The following is a 13,255-nucleotide window of genomic DNA, read 5'->3' on the forward strand; positions in this document are numbered from 1 at the left end:
ATCTGCTGGGTTTCCCCACACATCCATCTGTAGTAGATCCCAACCAATATAGGGTTTTTTTTTTTTTAGGATATCAATACCGATATTTGGTCATTTAAAAAATCTGATATTCCAATATATTCGATATATAACAGATTTCACCAGCATTGGTTATAGGGCTGGGTCATATCATACCGTTAAGGTTGGGCAACGATAAGAAAATGAAATATCGCGATAGAATATGCGCAGTGCCTTTGTTTTCATACAGACATGGCGGAAAAGCATGTCGGTGACGGAGAATGAGAAGGGTGAAAGCGGATCGTTGAATGAAACGGATGTGCCAGAATTGGTTTGTAAAAATGCTGCAACTTCAGTGGTGTGGAACTGGTTTAGCTTTCGTCCATCAGATACACAACAAAGCACTATTTTTGGTAGAGCATGCTAGCGGGCCGTTGTTATTACCGTGTTTTTTGGAAAATACGGCACACTTAAACACCTTTGGTTAAACTGTCAGCAAGGAATTTGCATTTGCACTGTTACATTTTTATATAACTTTAATGCACATAAAAAACAGCTGCTTGTTTAAGTGAAAATACATTGATGTTTTTTTTTTTTTTGCACTAATAAAGTTGTGGAGTTTTAAAGTATTTTGTCTAGTATCAATTATATCGTCAGTTATATCGTTATCGCAAATTTTCAAATGTATATCGTGATAAATATTTTTGGTCATATCGCCCTGCTCTAATTGGTTATGGTTAGTCATATATTTACTCATTACCCTGCAGTGCTCGGATCAGCTGGTTAATGTTTTTGTGGCACTTCAAAGCTGTGTTGCCAACAGGGACGTTGCAGAATGCCCTCTAGTGGACAAAGTATGTAGTAAGAATGAACTGTGTTTCAACCCCCCTCTTCTTTACTTTTTACATTTTCATTTGTGGGAATTTATTGCGAATGATGATACCAACAGATAAGCAAATAGGTAATACTACCAATAGTATTCGCTCGTCTGTAAATTTGTCGGCCCACCAAACTGGACAGGAGTTTGGAAACGCGTTACCTGGTCTGAGGAGTCCGAGTTTCAGCTGCAGCATTCCAGTGGTATGGTCAGTTTGGTGTAAATAACAGCCAGCCCTCCTTGCATCAATGGTGTAGGCGATGTTGGTAAAATAGGGTGTGGGACAGTTGTTCTGGCAGATCCTGATCTCATTAGTAACAACTGAGCATCGTTTCAGCATCAGTTTTTTTGTTGACCATGTCCTTGTTTACCTCAAACTGATTTCTTGAACATGACAGGAAGTTCACAGTACTCAAATGTCATCAGATCTCAATCCAATACTTTGGGATGTGGTGAAACAGGAGATTCACATTCATGAATGTGCTGCCAGCAAATCCGGAGCAACTATGTGATGCTATCGTGTCAACATGAACCAAAATCTCTGAGAAATGAATTAAGGCAAAGACTTAAGGCAGTTCTGAAGGCAGAAAGGGTTCCAAACCAGTACTAGCAGGGTGTAAATAATGAAGTAGCTTGAAAAACCAAGAAACTCCATGGTGTTTCCATTTGAAATGTTTTGAAATTTAGAGAGATACACAAGTAAAAATGAACATAAGGTTTGCGATTTACAAGTATTTATAGTGGTTCCACATTTTGTTGTGTTATCGCCTTATTCCAACACTGGTTAAATCCACACAAAATACCCCATAATAAAAAAACATGACCACAGTAATGCTGCCACCACCATGCTTCACTGTAGGGTTGGCATTGGCCTGGTGATGAGCAGTCCCTGGTTTCCCCAGACATGGAGGCTTGACATTCAGACCAGCAGTTCAATCTTCATTTCATCAGACCAGAGGATTTTGTCCTTCAGGTGCTTTTTGGCAAACTCCAGGCAGGCTGTGATGTGCCCTTTGCCGAGGAGTTGCTTCTATCTGGCAACTCTACCATACAGGCCTGATCGGTGGAATGCTGCAGAAATAGGTGGCCTTCTGGAAGCTTCTCTTCTCTCCACAGTACAACGCTGGAACTTTATCAGGTTCTTGGTCACCTCCCTGACTGAGGCCATTCTCCCTGATAACTCAGGGAAGACTCCTGTTAGTTCAAAACTTTTTCTGTTTACAGATGATGGAGACCACTGTGCTCATTGGGACCTAAAGTGCTGCAGAACTGTTTCTGTGCCTCAGTGCAGTCCTGTCTTGGAGGTCTGCAGACAATTCTTGAGCTCAGTTTTATGTGTTAAAGGCTGTGAATACTTATGTACATGTTATAGTTTGGGCTTTTATTTAAAAAAAAATTGCAAGAATTTCAAGCACATTATCACTTTGTTATTATGGGGTAAACTGTAAGGTTTATACTTTTTCTAAATATTATTTTGCATTTTTGCTACTGATTGGAGTAAAGTCTGACCTTGTCCTGTGTGTTTGCCCCTGGTCAGAATAGAGAAGAACTATCTGGCTATGGACCTTAGATTTTGTGTCAACTGGAAACGGATCCTTCACACTCTTGCTCTGTCACTTTACTAAAAATGAAGCATTTATAGGCTAAATCACTCGCTTTAGAAGTTCACTTTGTAGAAGGAACTAAAACAGCTTATTTCAGACAGAGGATGAACTGAGGCACCAAGAACGGAGGACTAGTCTGAACTGGGAATCATGGAAAGCTACTCTAGTAGAGTCAAAGAATATAGAGCATCAAATAAGCATAACGGGTACGCTTTAACAATTTTAAGGCTTCTTTGATGAGCCTGTCATTTTACTCTATCCTATGTTGCCCCGTCTCTTGAAAATAGCCCCTTTTTAGCCCCTTTGCAGACCTGGCGTACGTAGCTTAAAACATGCATCTTCTGCTTCAGTAGAGCAGCATGCAAAGCCTTAAAGTGTTACAGAAACTCTCAAATATTTTCTAAATCATAACATTTTATATTTTTCAGTTATATTTTTCATATAACTTTGTTTATATATAATGATTGTTTTATTGTAGTTAAAGTTGTAGGTATGGCAAAAAAAAAAGAAGGATATCAAGTCTGGGTAGGAAAAAAAAGGAATCTCAATTCCAAGCATTCAACCACTCCTGGGCTTCAAACACAAACGCTGCTTACTAAATCAGGGCTCCACTTACGAAAGGATACTATGAGGACGTGCTTGAGTGCTCCTCCACCTACACTGTCGTTTTTTCCAGCACGCTGCAGTGCACAAACAGCCTAGTGGGAATTGAAAAGGAGTGGGTTGAGTCAAATGTCATTTGCAAAATATTACAAATCTTGGCTTGTGGTGTATGCACGCTGACATTTGGGCAAAGTCTGTAAGTCACTATTCTCTGCAATGCTTGTGTTTGCACAAAGTGGGGGATTTGTGGGGTGTAAAATGGAAGGCGAAGTATCTGCAGCTGGCATACTCGTCATAAGGTTACAAGTCGAGGCTTGTCGTTGAGCTTTGTAAACTGTGTTCTAATTGCTCCCCTTTGGGCTTTACCTCTCAGTTCCCGATACAGCTCCCACTGATGTTGGAGGTGGAGGCGGCACAAAGTCTGAATTAGTGATAACATGGGAGGTAAGTCATCTGTCACATTTTACTGTTTTCTCCATTGCCGGGTAATGGTTTTGCTTAATTGTGCAGAATTGAAAGGAGCAATTTTATGACCCCCATTAGAAGGAGACACCATTCATCTGGCTCAGCCCCCAAGTGCCATTTATTCCTCCAAAAGCAGGGATGGGGACACTTTCTTTAGAAAGAACTGTGCTCTTTAGCCACAATCACATATGAAAAGAAAAGATAAGGTAAAAGGCATTTGTGGAGGCTTCTAGGTGGTGGCAGCTGAGAAAGGGGCTGTGTCTGTTCACAATATCCCTTAGTCGAGGCACAGTGCAGAGACGGGCCTGTCTGTTTTTTTGTCTGTATGCGTTTTAATATCACTATAGTTTTGTGTTTTGCTCCCAGCCTGTGCCCGAGGAACTGCAGAACGGAGAGGGCTTCGGCTACATCATCGCCTTCAGGCCTGTGGGCACGGTCACGTGGACGCGAGCGGTTATCTCCACACCCGCGGCGCGTTACGTCTTCCGAAATGACACCATCCCACCCTTCTCGCCTTTTGACGTCAAAGTGGGGGCATACAACAACCGAGGCGAGGGGCCCTTCAGCTCGATCACCGTCGTGTACTCGGCAGAGGAAGGTAGGGTACAGACTTCTCAGCCTGGCGGCAGAGAGTGACGCTTAAATAAGCTATAATCTCCCTCCTTATAACCATGACCTTGAATAGTAATCATGAAATGAGCTGCTTTTTTTCCAGTGCTGTTATTTCCTTCCACTCTCAAGCTGGGAATGCCAACTTGATATTAGTTATCGTGCTGGTAGATTACAGGAAATCCTAGCAGACTCTTACCACACCGCACTGTCAGGGAGGTATCCTGTTAATTGAATTTGCCGGGCAGATAGTCTTCCCTTATGTCAGTCACAGATCCCATTAAAAGAGAGCGGGGGAAATAGCTTTTCAGTGAAACTACAGGTCTATTTTGTGCCTTACCTCTTATTGCTATTAGTGTGTGTGATGGTGTTGGATGAGTCTGTGGGATTCTTACCACATTTCTGCTCTATTTCTGCAGTCCCCAGTGTGGCTCCTAAGAGGGTTAGGGCTAGAAGTGTGTCTGCAGCACAAATTGAAGTGAGCTGGGAAGCTCTTCCCACCATCCCTGAAAGAGTGCTTGGATATGAGGTACGAACTGCTACAAAATCATATTCTTTTCTCTCTTTTTTTATTTCCCTTTCAAATAACATGATAAGTGGGTCTTTCCCGGTGCCTTGTTTATCCGTCTTATCCATTATTTGTTGTTTTTTTTTTAAATGAGTCTCTCTCTTTAGCTTATGATATTCTCCGGTATCTTTGCATATATCTCAGAAGAGATTTTGTTTAATGCGTTACCATCACAAAGTGATCGCAATACTTTGGCACCCCAACACTGAACCCATGAGAGGAAAAAAAAAATCCCTCATCGCTTCAAGAATGCAAAGAAGGCTTTGCTGTTTTTAGTCTCCCTCCTCCTGTGCTCTTTCAGTATCTGTCACCTCTGGCCCCTTGCACAAAGCTCTGCAGTTGCCATAGTGCTGGCCACATTGTGCTTTCAGAACAGAGCTCAATTCTCCAAATGTGGTTCTGAAGTGGATTTGGGCTGCTGAATCTCAATAGGCCACCAACAGTATGGAAAGCAAGGACTACACGTGTGAGGCACTCAGCTTTTAAGGAGATGTTGTTGGGCTTGTAAATTCAGTCGACGTTCAGATTTAATAATCCTGCTGAAAAGATTTGATTTCTGATCTTTATTAAACAAATTGGAAATACAACAATTTATGGGCAATTGAAAAACAGGGGTATCCCGTAGGACAGGCTTCACATTTCAATTAAATGAGGGTCATTAAAGATGACCCACAGCAAGCGGCAAGTTTGCTTTATCAAATATCGCGTCACCTGCACCTCTAAGTGTTGGCTAAAAGCCTGAGGGAAAGTTAGCTCAGCATCTAGTTTTACAGACCTGATGCTTTGCTAAACTAAAGTATTCTTTTAAAAACAATATTCTCAAGATTTATCCATAACCTCTTTTCTTTAAGATCCACTTTCCTTAGACTTAGAAAGACTTAAGGCAGAATTTTTGATCCTGGGTCAGTGATCATATGGCTCTCTAGTGCCCTCTGTATATAAGTAGGGCGGCTGAGACTCAACTAGTGAAAAATGTATTATTCACCACCTCCTCCCCCTCCCTTTCTGTAATACAAACAGCATTTCAGATTTCACGATGGATTATGAATTTTAATAATGCAATGAAATGCACCACTTGAATCTTTGCACCTGGGAGCCTGACATTTTTTTTACCCTTCTTCTCCTACCAGGTCATGTACTGGGAAGATGACACCAAGCCTGACACTATTGGCAAAGTGCGCTTATCTGGAAACTACACGCTGGTTAATATCACAGGGCTGAAAGCAAATACGGCGTACTACCTGTCTGTGGCTGCTTTCAATACGGCTGGCCCTGGGCCACAGTCCGTGCCCATCAACAGCACCACAAAGAAACCACGTGAGTCCATCCCCAGACGCACATTGAAAGTATCTTTACATGGTAACCTTCAGTTTGGCATTGGACTGTCCTCACCATGCTGGGTGTTGCATTTGTTCAGCTTTACTGTTAGTGCTCAGACTGTTCCTTTTTCCAAACAGAAGTAGCCCTAACTGCGTCACGCCTGCAACAAATCCAGGAAGTCGTCTTTAGTTTGGCAAATCTGTTTAAACAGCCCCTGCAGGTTTAGACCACATTTGTGCTTATTTTTTCCTATCTTTGTATGCTCTTATGTTTTTTCCTTACACCTCTGAAACTGGTCATAGCCAAAAGCTGTCCCCCTCTGAGCTTGGCTCTGCTGGTGGTCTCTGCTTGTGGACAGTAGGGAGTCCCCACTCTCGCCAAGAGCTTGCTTATAGGAGATCTTTGTCTGATCTTTGGGGTTCTCTTCTATTATAAATAAGCTCCTCTGAGATGAACTGGCATTATAACAATATATAAAAATATGTGAATGTATTTTGGAAATCTCAGAATGGAAAGAGCAGGAAAAACTCTATTCAGTACACAAATATCGATAACATGGGGATAAAAATAACAGAAAAGAAATTTGTATTCTCCTCATCAGATGAGCAGTATACAAAAGAGTAGTTTTCCAGTTTGCATTAGGACATCAAATTTGAAAAATCAAGCAGATTTCCTTTAAGAATCACTTTCTGATGGGTTGGGCAATTTTGTTTTATTCTTTTTACCCTCAAGCAAGTCGAGAGGATTGTTAGCCACTACCATGGATATGAAACTAACTCGTGGTATTCAAACTTGGATCCCGAGTCAGCGATTCATAGTCAATTGAAAAATCAGTTCAAATATAAAGATAAATGTAATATATAAGGAACATTTATGTCAGTAAAAGAAGTGCAGTGTGTCCAATATTCTTTTTACTTTATCTTTGGGCCCCTGATACGACTGTGCCATATCACATTATGACAACGCTCACTTCTCTCAGGGTCCTGCTACTGCATGGCTCGGGTTATTAGCCAGCTAGCTAAGCTGTCGAGCACCAAGAAATATTAGAAATAATGGCATTAAACTTAAACCCAGAGAAATCTCTGTTAAGTTTGTGACACGGTCCTTGTGTCTCATGTGAGGAATCCCCAGAGTGTCTGAGAAAAAAAAAAAAAAAGAAAAAGATAAAATAAAACGGGATGAACAGTCAGGATGAGGTAGAGCTTGCCAGTAGGAGTTTCCAACAACATTTTCTCCTTTGTTAGGGCTAACCTGACTCCAGCTAAATGACTCACTGCCTCTGAGATAGGTACAGTCTGGCCTTCCACTAGCATTAGTTTTGGGACACCAACAGTTTTCTCATATTATCACTAAGTGTTGTCTACAGTGCAGTTTATTGACTTTGTTGGAAATTCAACAAAAACCAAGAATTTGAATGTTTCTCCAGAAAGATGCTTTTAAAAAAAAGGCAACCAGCATATCCTCTGTATACTTACTTCTGATTTCTTTTGTAGCTCCAGATCGGCCTCCGCTCAACATACAATGGAACATGATTGGCTCCACACTTACGCTGCACTGGAACCCTGTAGTAGCCATGGAGACAGAGTCAAAGGTCACTGGGTATTTGGTAAGTCCCACTATTTTGCAAAGCTGTGATTTATCTCCAGAAACAATAATGTTGGTGTTTGCATTAGCTCATTTTCCGGAGTCACTCCCCCTTGCCTCAGGTGATGCTGAAGAGACATCGCTACAATGACATCCTTACTGTGTTGACCAACCGAACCACTGCTGAGCTCAGCCTCTCAGCCAACGACAACTATCTCATCCAGATCAAAGCCGTGAGCGAGGGCGGCGAAGGTGTGGGAAGTGAGCCTATCCACATCCATAAATTAAGTGAGTTTCTTGTTTTTTCCTTTTTTTAACCACTGATAAATCTTACAGGTGAATTCATAATTTAGAGAGAGCATTAAATTTTTCTTCATTGCATCCTTTTCCAACCAGGTGTAATAGACAGTGCGAGAAAAGCGACCTTTTTAGAAATGCGTGCACGGTGTCATCCATCTCTGCCATTGGGTTATTATTCCTTGTTGACTGGCTGCTCAGCGCAGCAGCATATAAAGCAGTTCTGTGCTCCCATCCCGCTGCTGTGCAAAATTGTGAGGCAGCTCGATTTGGCGCTCTCCTCTTTTGATATGATACCAATTTTATCTTCTCGGGATACTTAGATAGCCTCTCCTGTTGAAAGGCACTAATAATGTAGATATAGGAAAGTGTCACGCTCGGTTTTTGATTTACGATGACTTGTCAGAAATTTAGAGGATAGCACAGCAGAGTGCGGGTTTTCTTCCTTTGAGTTGAGAGGTAGTTCTGGTTCTTAACGAGCTGCTCTGTGGGTTTTCGGTTGCAGGTATGGGAGCGCGGGGCTCGGGCGCGAGTCACCTCAGCCCGCTGTGTCACTCTGCAGTCCTCATCGTTGCTCTGCTCCATCTGGTGATCTTTAATCACAGCCGATGGAGTGCTCTCCCTCTCTCCCCCTCCATCCCTTCAGTCAGCCTGTCCTATGTTAACCCTCCACTGGACTGGCACAAGGCCCGGGTTTCAGCGGCTAGACTGGGGAAGGCTGGAAAAGACCGGACTGCGCCAAACTCTTAAAGAGACCGTGCCACTTCTTCTTAAAGGACCATCAGATAGAGATGTGATGATTTGCGTGCATGAAATCTTTTGGTATTTTTTCCAGTGTCATAAGTGCCACCGTGCTTTAGGTTTCATTTTAGAAGTTCTGATGTCTACATGACTTATCTTAGTATCTTTGGAGATACTAATGCCTTAAAACCGACTTTACATATATAGTCCATACCAAAGTAGGTAACAGAGGCTGCTTGTTTTACCCTATAAGAAAAAAATAAGTTATTGTCTCAGCAAATTGATATAATATAACGATAGATTGCATCCATACTTGATCATCTCACAAGTCATTAAAACCACACTTATCCAGTATTTGTGCAGCCTTTTCGAACAAAAACATCCATTGCAGGCTTAAAGTTCTACAAGGTTTTGTCAAATGTGTGAAAGATGAATAGCCAACTGATCAACTGTGTCCAAATCCCACTTAACCTGTGCACTCAAATAAACTTAAGACTGTTCAAGAGCCATAGGCTCCTGAGCTAAGTTCCCCCTCCCAGTACTCTGATAGATCGTGGCATTTTGCTGTGTTTCATGCTCCTCTAAATAATAAATACCTATCCACATTTTCAGCCTAGCAGAAAAAAAAAGCCCAGATTCCAGAGAATAGAAACGTTTGGTATTTCAATGTCGAGCAGATCCCATGTGTACTGTTCCTCCTCTACATTTAGACGACCTGTATACTAGATCAGTTCATCGTATCGAGAACATGTACCATCTACACCCCAGATGACCAGCTGGCCCGGTGCACAGTGGACTTTGGGATAACAGTGCCTTCGGTAGAGGTATATTAATTTTTTTTCCTCTTTCTTTCCTCTTCAGAGAGCTTAGAAGAGAGATTCGTGTTGCAGCAGAGGTATTGTTTGCTTTTCTTTTCTGCAGAAATTAGTTAGAAAGGATAGGAACCTTGGCATGTAGAAGAACCCATTATCGGAAATGGTATGTTGATTAAATTTTCATTGACACACCGGAGCACCTACGACAAAAGGGGATTGGAAGCTTTAGGAAAGCCGCAATGGATTGAGATATATGACGGAAATTCTGGTCTCAGTATTTATGGTCTGTGGTATAATAAATGTATGACTCCATCCGTAGCATAATTTATGGGCTATTAAGGTATCAGAATAATTGATGCGAATACCGTGGTGAAAGAGCCCTGACTGGAAATGGAGCAAAAGGCATGGCTGTCATTTTACCCCCACCTCATCGCTGTCGGTTGGACACATACCAAGCTGAACATTAACAAAGGAACATTGCTGCTCTGCTGAGGGAGCTACTTTTCACGCCTTTTTATCATGTGGATGAGTCTGTCAAAAGCCACCCAAGTAAAAGCAGAGGTGTGATTGCTGGGGTCCTGACAATGTTCACGTGGAAGGATACAGTCAACCCAACTGCTACACATTACTGTGCCTTTGCCGAACACGGGGCTGCGTACGGTTATTAGCTAGAGACTGTCATCGTCTGCATTTTGCACTCTTTACTCCCCCTCCCTCCCTAAAGTCCCCACCTCAAAGTCGAATGAAAGCACAAGGAATTGATGCAAGGTGACTGGATGTCCTCACTTAAATGTCTGAGCAGGTGTGCGGACCCCAGCGGCCTCGTAAAAAAAGTCCGACATAGTCAGGCTGTCCTATCCGCTCCTTGACTGGTTTCATAAAGCGCCGCGCTTGTTGATTAGACTGCTGCAGACCAGTCAATGGGATATTGATTTTCCTGCCCCATTATTACAGCTGTCACAATTCAGCTGCTTGATTGACTGATGGCCGTGTTCTTATTGCACTTGTTGTGTTACAGTCAGTGATGTTTCAGATGTCCTCCACTACTTTTCTCCCTATCGGAAGACTTCAAAGACATTCTTTTTATTTTCTGTTGTTGTTGTGTTTTTGGTTTGACTAGAAATCACTGTATTTGCTCCGCTTGTAGTGTACTTGTAGATTGTGACTTTGAATTGGAGCAGTGACCTGAAATTGATTAGCTGGTTTATTCTTTTGAGTTGCACATCAAAACAAACCCTGTCGTGCTCCAGCAGCAGTACTACTGTATCTTTCTTTCCAAGAGCAGAAAGGCCCGGTCACACCAGCATTTAAAACGGTGAAATTTCAGTTCCAGAGCAGTTCAGGCTTGCTTTGATCAGTGCAGTCACTTTTCTTGCCTTGAGTTAAACACGGGTGAATTTTTGGTGGTGCTGACATTGCTTACAGCATAAGAATCCAAATAGGGGGAGCTAGCCTGGCTAATTTACTCTGCTGCACTATCAACTTTTATTTAACTGCAGTATGTTTAAGTGTATCCTGCAACAAAAGATCTGTTTCTGTGAGCTTCAGTGGTGCGAATCCTCTCTCTTGCATAAACTGTGTGTCCTTAATGTCCCATTATGACAGTACTAATGACCTGGCAGTTTGCAATCTAGCTAGCTATTTTTTCCCCGGGTTGGAGCTAAATTGGATGAGCCAGCTAAATACGTTTGTGATTTTATCTGATTTAAAGCATAAATGGATTCAGCAGGCATGTGCACCCACCAAGGCAAGGTGGGTGCACATGCCTGTTTAATCTATACTGTTTAATCTATAAGTGCTGTACAGTATACAGATACATCTATCTGTATTCCAATACTTAAATATGATGGACAGTTTGCAGCTATGTACTAAAGTAAAATTTAAAATATTCTCCTATGAAAATGAGTTGGACCAAAGTATCTGAAATTATAGTTCACGTACAAGAAGAAAGTGAGAGTCGTGGCATTTTCCTTTGCACATTTCGTGTTTTTGCATATTATGCATTTTGCTGCATAAACTTTACATGTATATCACATGATTTTTATTTTTGAGGTGCTGACCTTTTTTTTCATAGCTCTTCACTAGTCTGCTTTGATTGTCAGGCAAGTCTTTAATCATATATGTCTCCCTCTGGAGCCAATCTAGTGCCAAACCTTTTCTACCATTTGGTAAGTCTTCACTGAGTGAATCCTCGGAACAAGATAACAGCGTGGAATAAATAACCCAGTAGACAGAAAGCAGAAGGATTTAAGAGCCCTAGCTCGAGCGTGGTCCTAACTCCACAGTATGTCCAGTAATTCACAAACTGGCCAGTCAAGCTGTGATGCCTGTTTTATGAATTTGGTGTGCAGTTTTCTGGTGTGACCGGGCCTCAAAGCAGCTTGCGTGTTTCTGAGTGGTGTTAATATTTCCATTAATATCCAAATAAGGTAACCTCATCGCCAGATTGCAGGCTAAAAGGTTATTAATTTACAGTACGTAATTATGTGGCAGTTTCTCAAACTGCCTTTTATTTACATAGACGTAGTTGAGCCTAATGTGTAACGTCTGCTCATGTTCACATAAGAAAATTAAAGTATTGTTTCTGACCTTGTGCTATAAAAAATACTACAAAGTACAATCTGAAGAAATAAAGGGATTATTGGAGTGGCTGAAATGTATTGAACACAGAGCAACAACGTATCTATTTATATCCATTCAGTCATTTCAGTCAGTTTGGTTTTTTGTGGTTGTTGCTAGAAGTGCACCAGGTCCAGTGTATATAGCTTGCATATATTTCTTTTTTAAATATGGCCATCAAAGACAACCTTACTGCTTTTCTATAGTGTGTTCTCTGACCTTAATACTGGTGTATTAATCATTGATCTCTATGAGATACTGACATGTAGAATGGCATTTTCATATTGAAAAGTAACTGTACTGTCTTGTATACTAAAATTGTGCATGTTAATCATTGTTTGTGAATTTGTGTTGAGTTTTTTTCTAAAACTATAAGTTAATAAAAATGTTTATTCCAGCTGCTGGTGTTTTCTCTTGCTTTTAGCCAGTTACTAACATACAAGGAGCTTTCTTTAATTTGGAATCCAAAACAAGGACCCCAGGGGGCCCCCGAGCCCTAAAGTGCTAGTGAATGTTTGGTAATTTGATTGATTGCATATTTGTATGAGAATTTGCTACAACAAAGTACAATAACAACTAAAAGGTCTATGTTATTAGCTGAGCTATTCCTGAGTGTTATTATTGTTGTTTAAATTGTTCTCAGCTAAATTAAGTTTTAACAGAATTACCACAAACTGACTAACACCAATAAAACCTGCATGGAGCCGGGATGTGTTTATTCCAGCTGGGATATTGCTTAGTTTCTGAATCTCAGGGCAAATTATGCAGTTGCAGTTGTCACTATGTGCAATGTGGAATTTTGCACAACAGGGTGCTGTAAACACTGCAAAAAAAGGAAGCGCAGAAGGGGGTCAACGGGGACCACTGTGCAAATATTTGCCCCAAGCATCCTACCAGGTTAATCCAGCTAGGTTAAATGATATGTAAGAAATCCTTTTAACTGTGGAAAAAGGGATATTTTTCTATATCAAAAATAGGCCTCCCCACAGAATTGGGATTTTGTCAGTAGAATTGAAGGAGGCCACATATAATGTCAGGCTGCCGTAAAGCTTTGTTGGATTAATGAGCCAGGGAGCACGTGTGTTGCCGTTGGCTGTTCAAATCAAACTCATTTAGCTTCACTTTAAACAGTGTGTGCATATTAAAGAAAAAGATT

The 13,255-nt window shown here is 41.3% G+C and overlaps 1 protein-coding gene across 3 annotated transcripts in view; it reads left to right on the forward strand.

Moving 5' to 3' along the window:
• The window catches only part of cntn3b (contactin 3b), a 60,689-nt gene extending 48,245 nt beyond the window's left edge, over positions 1–12,444 (forward strand). For all 3 annotated transcript variants that reach the window (XM_080890510.1, XM_080890508.1, XM_080890509.1), the window contains exons 17-23: positions 3,455–3,525; positions 3,913–4,144; positions 4,575–4,684; positions 5,854–6,040; positions 7,537–7,649; positions 7,750–7,915; positions 8,430–12,444. In XM_080890510.1, coding sequence (XP_080746636.1) covers positions 3,455–3,525; positions 3,913–4,144; positions 4,575–4,684; positions 5,854–6,040; positions 7,537–7,649; positions 7,750–7,915; positions 8,430–8,674 — 1,124 coding nt within the window. In that variant the 3' untranslated portion in view covers positions 8,675–12,444. The remainder of the gene's footprint in view (positions 1–3,454; positions 3,526–3,912; positions 4,145–4,574; positions 4,685–5,853; positions 6,041–7,536; positions 7,650–7,749; positions 7,916–8,429) is intronic.
• Positions 12,445–13,255: the final 811 nt, after the last annotated feature.

The sequence above is a fragment of the Rhamphochromis sp. 'chilingali' genome, assembly GCF_963969265.1.
Source record: "Rhamphochromis sp. 'chilingali' genome assembly, chromosome: 9".
Classification (NCBI taxonomy): Eukaryota; Metazoa; Chordata; class Actinopteri; order Cichliformes; family Cichlidae; genus Rhamphochromis; species Rhamphochromis sp. 'chilingali'.